This window comes from Salvelinus sp. IW2-2015, linkage group LG4q.1:29 (genome assembly GCF_002910315.2).
Source record: "Salvelinus sp. IW2-2015 linkage group LG4q.1:29, ASM291031v2, whole genome shotgun sequence".
In the NCBI taxonomy this organism is placed as follows: domain Eukaryota; kingdom Metazoa; phylum Chordata; class Actinopteri; order Salmoniformes; family Salmonidae; genus Salvelinus; species Salvelinus sp. IW2-2015.
In genome coordinates this window covers 39,747,283-39,761,257 of record NC_036842.1, presented here as the reverse complement: position 1 = coordinate 39,761,257, position 13,975 = coordinate 39,747,283, and the positions used below count along the sequence as shown (strand labels likewise).

The following is a 13,975-nucleotide window of genomic DNA, read 5'->3' as shown; positions in this document are numbered from 1 at the left end:
AATTGGATCAGAAGCCAACGTTGGAATAATATCCCAATCTATTTTTCATGTACAGGACATGAATAAAAATGCCTACATGTCAAAGTGTAGGTGATGTCGAAACCGATGCTAAAATGACGGAGGCACCAGAAAATGTAGCCTAACTTTAATGAGACTTTTAATTACAGGCTGATGGCCAGTCATGTTTGACAAATATAATAAAGGATAATTGACATTTAACGTCTAAAGGCTTGATTCTGTTTACATATTTGATGTTCGTTGAAATAAAGTGGTCAGAAGTCCGGAGAGTGAAGGACAGTGCTTGTTGCACACCACCCACCTTTAATCTAAGCAGAGGTGATCAGCATTTTGAAACTATTTAACCATAAACTTACAGTTGAAGTCGGAAGTTTACATACACTTAGGTTGGCGTCATTAAAACTAATTTTTCAACCACTCCACCAATTTCTTGTTAACAAACTATAGTTTTGGCAAGTCGGTTAGGACATCTACTTTGTGCATGACACAAGTAATCTTTCCAACAATTGTTTACAGACAGATTATTTCACTTATAATTCACTATAATCACAATTCCAGTGGGTTAAGAAGTTTACATACACTAAATTGACTGTGCCTTTAAACAGCTTGGAATATTCCAGAAAATGATGTCATGGCTTTAGAAGCGTCTGATAGGCTAATTGACATCATTTGAGTCAATTGGAGGTGTACCTGTGGATGTATTTCAAGGCCTACCTTCTAACTCAGTGCCTCTTTGCTTGACATGATGGGAAAATCAAAATAATTCAGCCAAGACCTGGACAATACAGTGACTTCAGCACCCGTATCTACTAAAAAATCTACTGCACAGTTGTTAACCATCATGTTCACATATATTCCATCCGATTTCATATGTACACATATCAGACAGATTCCATATTCCTTCATTGTCAACAATGACAGAATATTTATTTTATCTCTTGCCTACACTCCTCTACTTTGAAATGGTTCTTTATATCACTAAAATACTATTTTCGCTTTGTCATTATGGGGTATTGTGTGTATATTGATGAGGAAAACATTTATTCAATCCATTTTAGAATAAGGCTGTAACATAACAAAATGTGTAAAAAGTCAAGGGGTCTGAATACTTTCCGAATGCACAGCACTTTGAGGGAATTATTTTAGAAATACTTAATATGCATTTGAAACCACCATTTTTTTTTCATCTATTGGTTTTCAAATCAACGTTCTTTTTTGTCCTGCTGCCAAAGGCATAATCCTAGCCTACACCCATGTGTGCTTTATTGAGCTGATAATATGAATAAATAAAACTGAAATATTTTAAGATAAAGGGTCTGATCTGTTTCATCAGCTTATTGCTTTTCTTAAATATTGTAATGTGCAGTGGTTGTATGCATTTTGGATCTGGTCTTCCAGAACTGTCCCAGAGTCTGTTTTCAACCGTAGACATACTTTTTATCGCCTGGTCGATGGCGGGACGCACTTAATTTCGAGGTTGTAATTTAAAAGTTGCAATTTTTTGTAGGATTGCCTTAATCCAATCGCCATGGTGTAGCCTATATTTTTGTCTGATTATGTTTTTTTTTTAAAGATAGTAATGCATTTCATTTTGTAAAGTGGTTCCTTGCATCCTACATTGATGTAAAAATGCTGTTACAAAACATTTTGTATATTTGGATAAGTGACGTGAGCTTTTGGACAAGTAAAAAAAATCTCTCCTACTTGTCCGAAAGACTGGAATGATTATTATGGGTTAAAACTCTTGAACGTCTAAAACTAGATATATTTTCAAATTACTGCCCTTTTTTTGACAGAGATATCAGTACAAAAAAGTATCTGTGCGGCCCTCCGTTGATTTTCTAAATCCTAATGTGGCCCTCAAGCAAAAACGTTTGCCCACCCCTCTTATAATGTGTTATATAGATGTTATAAAGGCGTTATAAACGCATGCATAAGGACACCTACAGTAAAGTGTTACCGAAGTTTTTTGTTGTTGCATTGAATAGGCTTAATGTCCCGGGTTGAACTGCCTATTTGGTTGACCCGTCAGTTCGTTACTCACCCACAAATGCGACCCCACTCACCCTCTGACACGCTGCGAAACCTCTCTGAGGTTGTGCTGTATTCCACAAACTTTCCCCAAATTACAGTTTTTTGGGGAAATCCCAGTTGAAGGATTGCCTCCTGATTCCCAGGAATCCTCCAACCAGGATTTCTGAAAAACCTGGGAATTTTGGGAACATTWCCGGAATTTTGCAACCCCAAATCTGAATGCTGAACCCCCAGTCATGGTGCTTCTCTGCGTCATCTCTCCCAGGTCCAATGAGCGGCTGGCGGAGGCCAACACCAAGCTGATGAGCGAGCGCCACCGCAGCAAGTCCCTGATAGCCAGCAGCATTGTCAACGGCAGCCTGGGCGGGCCTCTGGACATGAGCTCCCTGGGGTCGGTGGGGGCCTACGGGGCAACGCTGGGTCCCCTCAACAGGAGCCTGGGAGGGCCTCTCCTCAGCCCCCTGGGGGATGGGGGTCAGAGCAGCAGGGTGGAGGCTTACCTGGCAAAGGTAACAGGCTGACTGAATTTTGAATGGCAATAGCAAATATACAGGGACTGTGCTCCACATTGCTTAAAGGGATAGTTCACGTTTTTTGAGATTTAGTATATTTTTGACTTGACTTAACTAACCTTTTTGACTTGAGGGGATGTTGCATTGGGTTTCCATGCATTCAGGTTGCCTTGGTTTACTTTTGACCATTTTTGTAACATATCCCATCTCCATGGTGTCATAATAGGGAGTTAGCAGTGTACTTTTTATGTTGTTTTTATGTAACTGGCAGTGTAGTTACATTGTAATTCACATTTTTTTTTATAAAAGTGTGTCGTTGAATGACAACTGTTCTAATGCTTTGCTTACATTTTTTTTCCAAGTGCTGTCTTTCTTCCTTTTCTCACTAGAGCTATATATATGACTAAATGTCCATCCTGTATCACCTCTATTCTTCTCTCGCCATCTTTCCTTCCTTCCTATTCTTTTAGAGTTTTCTTATAGTGGGACTTTGTGCCTAACCTCTCTATTTCTCAATCCTTCAGCTTCTAGCTCAAAAGTCTGTCTCTCATCTCTCCTCTCTTCAGCCAGACTCATGACCAGGTGTGTAGTTGTGTGTTAGCTGACTGACCTGCATATGCTGCTGCTTCACTCTCCTCTGACCCTCCCCTCTCCCCCTCACATTGGGCCTCTCCCCTCACCTTCCCATTGGCCCACGCTTGCAACACTCCGCACACAACCGTGGTTTCACAGCATGTGAGAGCGGGTTAATTTTGTTTTAGCTTGGCCAGTGCCCCGGGTGGGTGGAGATTGCCCTTTATGAGAAATAGAATGGTCAAAAATCTGTTACCTCCACCCAGTGCCCCAGACAAGTGAAAGTGTATGCACCCAGTGCTAGTTCAGTTAGCTTTAGGGCTACCCATTGTAGCTGCACCAGGGTCCTATCAAGTAATACAGGGTCACGTTCAGTTTGGCAAACGTTACACATAGAAATGACACGTATAGACCAGGTGTAATTCCTTATTCTACATGTCAGAGAGGCATGGTTGCTCTACATCAGGGCTCTCAAGCCTGTTCCTGGAGAGCTATGCTCCTGTAGGTTTGGCTTCAACCCCAGTTGCAACTAACCTGATTCAGCTTATTTATTAGAGTTAGGAGCTAAAACCTACAGGCATGGTAGCTCTCAAGGAACAGGGTTGGAGACTCTGCTCTACATTATAGGCCTACAATTTAAATCTGAACCTCCCGCAGCGTTGCGTCCCACTCAATGCAGGCCAGTTGTCACAGATGTCAAAACTATGATTTTGCATTTTAGAGAGGAATTGAGAGAAACACAATTTGTCGAAACCCTTCTGAATTCCTTGGAGCCCGTTTTGCTGTGACAACTGTCTGTCATAGGAGATTTTCTTTAGTAACGATTAGATGGTTTGGGATGTCATTCATTTGCACACAAATGTTTCAGGAACAATTGACTAGATTTAAATGAAATACAATGTGTTCTGTATCTGTTAAATGAAACTGCAGCAAAAGCAGCTACTGTATTGTCTTGCTGAGGTGTTGTGCTTGTTGAAATGATCAAACGAGAGGCTCCTCAGATAATTTTTATAAAATAGTGAAACATTAGTTATCATTTTTATATAAAACTATACTAAATATATTCGTCACCAAATAATTGATTAAAACACACTGTTGCACAATTAAAGTCTACAGTAGCCTCAACAGCACTCTGTAGGGTAGCACCATGGTGTAGCTGGAGGACACCTAGCTTCCATTCTCTGGGTACATTGACTTCAATACAAAACCTATGAGGTTCATGGTTCTTAACCCCCTTCCATAGACTTACACAGTAATTATGACAGCTTCCGGAGGATGTCTGCCAACCCATCAGAGCTCTTGCAGCATGAACTGACATGTTGTCCACCCAATCAAAGGATCGGAGAATGAATCTAGTACTGAAAGCATAAGCTACAGCTAGTGAGCACAGCAGTGTATAAAATGTGAGCGAAAAACAATGGTTGAACACTTTTGAACAAATACATTTCTTTAAAATTGTAGAAGCAAGAGAGTGAGATCTCACTAAATCTCACTTAGCTAGCAAATGCAGCTAGCTAGTTTAGCTTACTCAAACACCTGTATCAAACAGAGAGGGACGCAATGTTAGCTAGGCGGCTATGGCTATCCGACACTGGAACTCTTACAAGTCAAGGTAAGGTTTTGGTTGTATTAATTTCTTGCCACCGGGGCCCGCTGGTGTAACTGCTAAACTGCAGTACACTGTACTGCGTGATTGTAGCGGGTTTACTAACGTGTTAGTTCTAGTAGCTATGTTGACTGTGACGTTAGCTTAAATGGTTTGGCTTGGAAAGTATTTTTTTTTCCTGGTCACAGCTGATGGGTTGTGTACTGAAGTCCAAAAGTGAATGGAAAAGGTGAAAGGAGGAGAGCGCGTAGAGGCGAGGATTTATACAACGGCAAAATGATCATGCTCTTTGTATGTGGCTGCTATGAAAACTGTTTGTGTGTAATCCGGGGTGTATTCATTCCTCCGATTCTGTTAAAATCCTTTCTTAAACTGAAAATGTCAGTATCATGTTCATAGCCTAAACCTATCGATGTTACGTCGAGCTTGGTGAATGGAATATGAATGACAGTCATCCAATATGTTGCAATAGAAATAAGGCTGTGCTTATAAAAACAATTATCATCTTCCCTCTTAAAAGTCACCGACTGCCACTGACATCCCAGTAATAGGATCTTAACAGTGAACACTGTTCAGTTGGTGTAATTCAACCACTATAGAAACATCATTCGGTTTCCATATAGGCTCAAGCAGAGCTTTGCTTGCATGCTCTGTTGTGTTGCTAAAATTGCAGTGCTTTTTCTCATGCAGTTCTGTATGCCTTTTTTCATCAAGCACAATTTACCAACATTAGCTTATGTTACGTGGATTTAATACCAACAAGTAAAGCGGGCAATTTCCCTCTTTATGGAAAGTGGTCCTCTACTTTTGATGGTACAAGTTATTTTTGTTTTATAAGGATATCCATTATACAAAAACATTTTTAATGTTAAATTGTTTCTTGTTTAAAAGCCCACAGCAGTGATAAAGATTTTGGTTATACCACAATATCTCAGAATATGCTTGCTCTTCTATTCTAGATGCAGAATGAATTGGAGAGAAACATATCAAAGGAGTTGGACCATGGTAAGTGTTTATGTAGGGACTTAATTAAGTCCATAACATATGACCCATTTGATAGTTTTATCATTTTAATAACACAAAATAACAGGATTGTATTTTCAGATCTGGAAATGATGTATTTGTTTTTAAATTCTAATACTAGAAGAACAAGTCCAGATTATTGCAAAAATATATATATTTTACACACTAGCTTAGAAATTAAAGGTCCCGAGAACAGACATTCTGATTCCCATGTAAAATAGCCTTTTGAGGGACTAAAATATCACTTATAAATATCAAGTACAGTCTCTCATGGCTAAATGACAGGAAGTTTGAAAAGACAGGCTTATGGGCGGGGAGCCAATTTGGTGATACACTCAGCAACTCAAGCTCAAAAAGCATTGATATTGCATCAATAGCTAGGTTTCAATCCAATTGGCAACAGATTTTCATGCAAATGTTTGAAAATCAACATTTAAAAGAAAATGTGCCTACGCTGGACAACAGCTTGCAGATACGGTGTGTGTAGGATCTGCGGGTGGATTGTGGATAAAGAGCAAGAATGTTTTTATTTGTCAAAATGGCAGTGAAGCATTGATCATCATGTCACCAGAATAAGACCCTTGACGTTTATTGGAAATGAGCATCAAGCTCCGTTTGGTGCCACTTTCACCACCCTGTGAAGTTCATCCTATTTTATTTCATCTGTAGCCTAATTTAAACAGCATGGATTCCCAAGCCGTAGTGGAAGGACCGCACACACAGCATGTCATCGCGTGACTCCAAGTTTACTTCGATATGAGGGTTATTATATCAATGTTTGCACATATTTGGCGTTTCCACCGCCATTTCTTGCATTATACATTTTACCGACACAAAGATCCCATCATGTCAAACGAACAAATTATCTGTCTGCGTTTTTAAAATACTACCGAAACTTCCCGTTTCCATCACCGCTGTCACCGCTGTCAATTTGTTTATACGTCTCCCGTTTGGCATGTCTATTGTGATGCGGTTCACAGCAACACTGACAGATGTGTTGACATGACAACTGCGTCATAATTTTGAACGGCCCCCTTCACCTTTTGTTCTATGCTGGCTGAATACCTACCAAGCCGGTAACTAGCTAACACCCGACACAGATGAAAGGGGAAACATACAGTACCAGTCAAAAGTCGGGACACACCTACTCATTCCAGGGGGGTCATTCCATTATTCTACATTGTAGAATAATAGTGAAGACATCAAAACTATGAAATAACACACATGGAATCATGTAGTAGCCAAAAAAGTGTTAAACAAATCAAAATATATTTTATAATTGAGATTCTTCAAAGTAGCCACCCTTTGCCTTTATGACAGCTTTGCACACTCTTGGCATTCTCTCAACCAACTTCATCTGGAATGCTTTTCCAACAGTCTTGAAAGAGTTCCCACATATTCTGAGCACTTGTTGGCTGCTTTTCCTTCACTCTGCGGTCCCACTCATGCCAAATCATCTCAATTGGGTTGAGGTCTGGTGATTGTGGAGGCCAGGTCATCTGATGAAGCACTCCATCACTCTCCTTCTTGGTCAAATAGCCCTTACACAGCCTGGAGGTGTGTTGTGTCATTGTCCTGTTGAAAAACAAATGATTGTCCCACTAAGCGCAAACCAGATGGGATGGCGTATCGCTGCAGAATGCTGTGGTAGCCATGCTAGTTAAGTGTGCCTTAATCAATCACTGACCGTGTCCCCAGCAAAGCACCCCCACACCATCACAACTCCTCCTCCATGCTTCACGGTGGAAACCACACATGCAGAGATCATCAGGTCACCTACTCTGCGTCTCACAAAGACACGGCGGTTGCTACCAAAAATCTCAAATTTGGACTCATCAGGCCGAAGAACAGATTTCCACCAGTCTTATGTCCATTGCTCGTGTTTCTTGGCCAAAACAAGTCTCTTCTTCTTGTTGGTGTCCTTCAGGATTGACTGACCTTCATGTCTTAAAGTAATGATGGACTGTCATTTCTCTTTGCTTAGTTGAGCTGTTCTTGCCATAATATGGACTTGGTCTTTTAACAAATAGGGCTATCTTCTGTATACCACCCCTACCGTGTCACAACACATCTGATTGGCTCAAACGCATTAAGAAGGAAATAAATTCCACAAAAATAACTTTTAGCAATTGAAATGCATTCCACATTTTTTGTAATTTTTTTTCCCCATTTTTTTTTTACCAGGTAGGCCAGTAGAGAACAAGTTCTCATTTACAACTGCGACCTGGCCAATATAAAGCAAGGCAGTGCAACAAAAACAACAACACAGAGTTACACATAAACAAATGTACAGTCAATATCACAATAGAAAAATCTATGTACAGTGTGTGCAAATGTAGAAAAGTAGGGAGGTAAGGCAATAAATAGGCCATAGAGGCGAATTAATTACAATTTAGCATTAACACTGGAGTGATCGATACCTAGCAAAGACTTATAGATGACCTGGAGCCAGTGGGTTTGGCGACTACTATGTAGTGAGGGCCAGCCAACGAGAGCATACAGGTCGCAGTGGTGGGTAGTATATGAGGCTTTGGTGACAAAATGGATGGCACTGTGATAGACTACATCCAGTTTGCTGGTCATCTATAAGTCCTCAGAGCAGTGGGCAGCTGGGAGGAGGTGATTTTATTCTCCATGGACATTAGTGTTCCAAAACTTTTTGGAATTAGTTCTACAGGATGCAAATTTCTGTTTGAAAATGCTAGCCTTAGCTTTCCGCACTGCCTGAGTATATTGGTTCCTGACTTCCCTGAAAAGTTGCATGTTGCGGGGGCTATTCGATGCTAATGCAGAACGCCACAGGATATTTTTGGTCAAGGGCAGTCAAGTCTGGGGTGAACCAAGGGCTTTATCTGTTCTTAGTTCTACATTTTTTGAATGGGGCATGCTTATTTAGATGGTGAGGAAAGCACTTTTGAAGAGCAACCAGGCATCTTCTACTGACGGGATAAGGTCAATGTCCTCCCAGGATACCCGGGACAAGTCGATTGGAAAGGCCTGCTCGCTGAAGTGTTTTAGGGAGCGTTTGACAGTGATGAGGGGTGGTCGTTTGACCACGGACCCATTACGCACGCAGGCAATGAGGCAGTGATCGCTGAGATCCTGGTTGAAGACAGAGGTGTATTTATAGGGCAGGTTGGTCAGGATGATATCTAAGAGGGTGCCCGTGGTTACGGATTTAGGGTTGTACCAGATAGGTTCCTTGATAGTTTGTGTGAGATTGAGGGAATCTAGCTTAGATTGTAGGATGTCCGGGGTGTTAAGCATGTCCCAGTTTAGGTCACCTAACAGTACGAACTTTGAATGTCATCAAGGCAAAGGGTGGCAACTTCGATGAATCTCAAATATAAAATATATTTTGATTTGTTTAACACTTTTTTGGTTTCTACATGACTCTATATGTGTTATTTCATTTTTTTGATCTCTTCATTATTATTCTACAATGTAGAAAATAGTAAAATAAAGAAAAACCCTTGAATGAGAAGGTCTGTCCAAACTTTTGACTGGTACTGTTTAAGTATCTTTGCCATAGATGAATATTGTGTACTTTTAATTATATTTGCTGACTCCCTACAGTACAATTTTGGCACAAGTAGAGTAGCTACAGCTAAAGTCGTAAGTTTACATACACCTTAGCCAAATACATTTAAACTCAGTTTTTCACAATTCCTGACATTTAATCCTTGTAAAGAATTCCCTGTTTTAGGTCAGTTAGGATCACCACTTTATTTTAAGAATGTGAAATGTCAGAAGAATAGTGGAGAATTATTTATTTCAGCTTTTATTTATTTATTCACATTCCCAGTGGGTCAGAAGTTTACATACACTCAATTAGTATTTGGTAGCATTGCCTTTAAATTGTTTAACTTGGGTCAAACTTTTCAGGTAGCCTTCCACAAGCTTCCCACAATAAGTTGGGTGAATTTTGGCCCATTCCTCATGACAGAGCTGGTGTAACTGAGTCAGGTTTGTAGGCCTCCTTGCTCGTACACGCTTTTTCAGTTCTGCCCACAAATTTTCTATAGGATTGAGGTCAAGGCTTGACCTTGTTGTCCTTAAGCCATTTTGCGACAACTTTGGAAGTATGCTTGGGGTCATTGTCCATTTGGAAGACCCATTTGCGACCAAGCTTTAACTTCCTGACTGATATCTTGAGATGTTGCTTCAATATATCCACATAATTTCCTTCCCTCGTGATGCCATCTATTTTGTGAAGTGCACCAGTCCCTCCTGCAGCAAAGCACCCCCGTGCTTCACGGTTGGTTTGGTGTTCTTCGGTTTGCAAGCCTCCCCCTTTTTCCTCCAAACATAACGATGGTTATTATGGCCAAACAGTTCTATTTTTGTTTCATCAGACCAGAGGACATTTCCCCCAAAAGTACTTTTTTGATATCGGTTTTGGAGCAGTGGCTTATTCTTTGCTGAGCGGCCTTTCAGGTGGTCCAACATCTTCACGAGGTCCTTTGCTATTGTTCTGGGATTGATTTGCACTTTTCGCACCAAAGTACGTTCATCTCTAGGAGACAGAACGCGTCTCCTTCCTGAGCGGTATGACGACTGCGTGGTCCCATGGTGTTTATACTTGCGTACTATTGTTTGTACAAATGAACATGGTACCTTCAGACGTTTGGAAATTACTCCCAAGGATGAACCAGACTTGTGGAGGTCTACATTTTTTTTTTCTGAGGTCTTGGCTGATTTCTTCTGATTTTCCCATGATGTCAAGCAAAGAGGCACTGAGTTTGAAGGTAGGCCTTGAAATACATCCACAGGTACACCTCCAATTGACTCAAATTATGTCAATTAGCCTATCAGAAGCTTCTAAAGCCATGATATAATTTTCTGGAATTTTCCAAGCTGTTTAAAGGCACAGTCAACTTAGTGTATGTAAACTTCTGACCCACTGGAATTGTGATACAGTGAATTCTAAATGAAATAATCTGTTAACGATTGTTGGAAAAATTACTTGTCTTGCACAAGGTAGATATCCTTACCGACTTGCCAAAACTATAGTTTGTTAACAAGAAATTTGTGGAGTGGACTCCAACCTAAGTGTATGTCAACTTCCGACTTCAACTGTATCTAGCTTTATAAACCACGCCCCTCTGAAAACACACCTTCGATGTTGGTTACATCCTTATTTAAATTAGGTAATAGAATATGATGTTACCGTTGGTGTATTTAAACAAGCATTAGGGTGATGCCACTCTATCCCCTTAATAATCCCGACTCCTGAATCCAGGTGTTTGACATGGGGGAGGGGACCAGTAACTTTATGATCAAACTTTATCAATGTAGAAACAGTCATTTTTCATACTTTGATCTGTTTTCATCCAAATATCTACCAATTCCTTGAAAAACATGATTTTGACTGTTCATAACCTTTAAGCATTTCTTTCTCTCTCCGTCTCTCTCTTTCTCCCCTCACTGTCTTCTCTCTCTTCAGCGACAGCAGAGCTTGAGGGCTCTGCCCGGATGTCTCCGGTGGGCTCTGCCTCGGGCTCCCCTACTAGCCTGGGTTGGGGTCTCAGTGTGGTGGAGGACCCGGTCAGCAGGGCCACACAGCAGTACCTGGAGGTGCTCAAGAAAAACTATATGATTTGACCAGGCAGCATTGGGCTTCCCAAAGGGAGCCACAACTGTCCACTTTACCATGACCTGGGTGGTGTTTATTAGGGCACTCGGTGGGAAACGTTTTGCAATGGAAGGCAAAATTATGTTTTTAAGTCCAGTTATTCCTTCCGTTTCAGTCTGTTTTCTCCCGTTTGGTGCTCTAATGAACATCACCCTGGGCCTCATCAATGCATGCTTATATAAAAAGAACATGCACATTGAGAAAAACACTAAAGGCCAAAGCCACTCCACTATAACACATTCCCCCCCAAAAAATGTTTACTCTTTATTCTACGTCTTTTAAGAAAGGAAACAGACGTGATGCACATTGCACTTACAGTGCATTCAAAGTATTCCGACCCCTTGACTTTTTCCACATTTTGGCTTATTCTAAAATGGATTACATCGATTTTTTCCCCCTCATCAATCTACACACAATACCCCATCATGACAAAGCAACAACAGATTTTTAGAAATGTTTGCATATGTATTAAAAATGTAAAATTGAAATATCTTATTTACATAAGTATTCAGACCCTTTAGTCAGTACTTTGTTGAAGCACCTTTGGCAGCGATTATGGCCTTGTCTTGTTTGGTATGACGCTACAAGCTTGGCATACCTGTATTTGGGGAGTTTCTTCCATTCTTCTCTGCAGATCCTCTCAAGCTCTGTCAGATTAGATGGGGAGTGTCGCTGCACAGCTATTTTCAGGTTTCTCCAGAGATGTTAGATCGGGTTCAAGTCCGTGCTCTGGCTGGGCCACTCAAGGATATATCTAGAGAATTGTCCCGAAGCCAGTCCTGCGTTGTCTTGTCTGTGTGCTTAGGGTCGTTGTACTGTTGGAAGGTGAACCTTCGCCCCAGTCTAAGGTCCTGAGCGCTCTGGACCAGGTTTTCATCAAGGATCTCGCTGTACTTTGCTCCATTCGTCTTTCCCTCGATCCTGACTGGTCTCCCAGTCCCTGCCGCTGAAAAACATCCCCCCAGCATGATGCTGCCACCACCATGCTTCACCATAGGGATGTTGCCAGGTTTCCTCCAGACATGACGCTTGGTATTCTGGCCAAAGATTTCAATCTTGGTTTCATCAAACTAGATATTCTTGTTTCCTTTCGGTGCCTTTCGGCAAACTCCAAGCGGGCTGTCATGTGCCTTTTTCTGAGGAGTGGCTTCCGTCTGGCCACTCTACCATTAAAAACCTGTTTGGTGGAGCGCTGCAGAGATGGTTGTCCTTCTGGAAGATTTTCCTATCTCCACAGAGGTACACTGTCAGAGTGACCATCAGGTTCTTGGTCACCTCCCTGACCAAGGCCCTTCTCGCCTGATTCCTCAGTTTGTCTGGACGACCAGCTCCAGGAAGAGCCTTGGTGGTTTCAAACTTCTTCCATTTAAGAATGATGGAGGTCACTGTGTTCTTGGGCATGGTCAATGCTGCAGAAATGTTTTGGTAACCTTCCCCAGATCTGTGCCTCGACACAATCCTGTCTCGGAGCTCAACTGACAATTCGACCTCATGGCTTGGTTTTTGCTCTGACATGCCACTGTCAACTGTGGGACTTACAGTGGGGTAAAAAAGTATTTAGTCAGCCACCAATTGTGCAAGTTCTCCCACTTAAAAAGATGAGAGAGGCCTGTAATTTTCATCATAGGTACACTTCAACTATGACAGACAAAATGAGAAAAAAGAATCCAGAAAATCACATTGTAGGATTTTTTATGAATTTATTTGCAAATTATGGTGGAAAATAAGTATTTGGTCAATAACAAAAGTTTATCTCAATACTTTGTTATATACACTTTGTTGGCAATGACAGAGGTCAAACGTTTTCTGTAAGTCTTCACAAGGTTTTCACACACTGTTGCTGGTATTTTGGCCCATTCCTCCATGCAGATCTCCTCTAGAGCAGTGATGTTTTGGGGCTGTTGCTGGGCAACGACGGCTTTCAACTCCCTCCAAAGATTTTCTATGGGGTTGAGATCTGGAGACTGGCTAGGCCACTCCAGGACCTTGAAATGCTCTTACGAAGCCACTCCTTCGTTGCCCGGGCGTTGTTTGGGATCATTGTCATGCTGAAAGACCCAGCCACGTTTCATCTTCAATGCCCTTGCTGATGGAAGGAGGGTTTGACTCAAAATCTCACGATCTATGGCCCCATTCATTCTTTCCTTCACACGGATCAGTCGTCCTGGTCCCTTTGCAGAAAAAACACCCCAAAGCATGATGTTTCCACCCCCATGCTTTACAGTAGGTATGTGTTCTTTGGATGCAACTCAGCATTCTTTGTCCTCCAACACGACGAGTTGAGTTTTTACCAAAAATGTTGTATTTTGGCTTCATCTGACCATATGACATTCTCCAATCTTCTTCTGGATCATCCAAATGCTCTCTAGCAAACTTCAGACGGGCCTGGACATTTATTTAATTTTTTTTTATTTCACCTTTATTTAACCAGGTAGGCTAGTTGAGAACAAGTTCTCATTTGCAACTGCGACCTGGCCAAGATAAAGCATAGCAGTGTGAACAGACAACACAGAGTTACACATGGGGTAAACAATAAACAAGTCAATAACATGGTAGAAAAAAGAGAATCTATAT

The 13,975-nt window shown here is 41.3% G+C and overlaps 1 protein-coding gene across 2 annotated transcripts in view; it reads left to right on the top strand.

Moving 5' to 3' along the window:
• Positions 1–13,309, top strand: part of ankrd26 (ankyrin repeat domain containing 26) — a 104,554-nt gene extending 91,245 nt beyond the window's left edge. For both annotated transcript variants that reach the window (XM_023984698.2, XM_023984697.2), the window contains 3 exons: positions 2,318–2,561; positions 5,703–5,748; positions 11,213–13,309. In XM_023984698.2, coding sequence (XP_023840466.1) covers positions 2,318–2,561; positions 5,703–5,748; positions 11,213–11,370 — 448 coding nt within the window. In that variant the 3' untranslated portion in view covers positions 11,371–13,309. The remainder of the gene's footprint in view (positions 1–2,317; positions 2,562–5,702; positions 5,749–11,212) is intronic.
• The last annotated feature ends 666 nt before the right edge of the window (positions 13,310–13,975 follow it).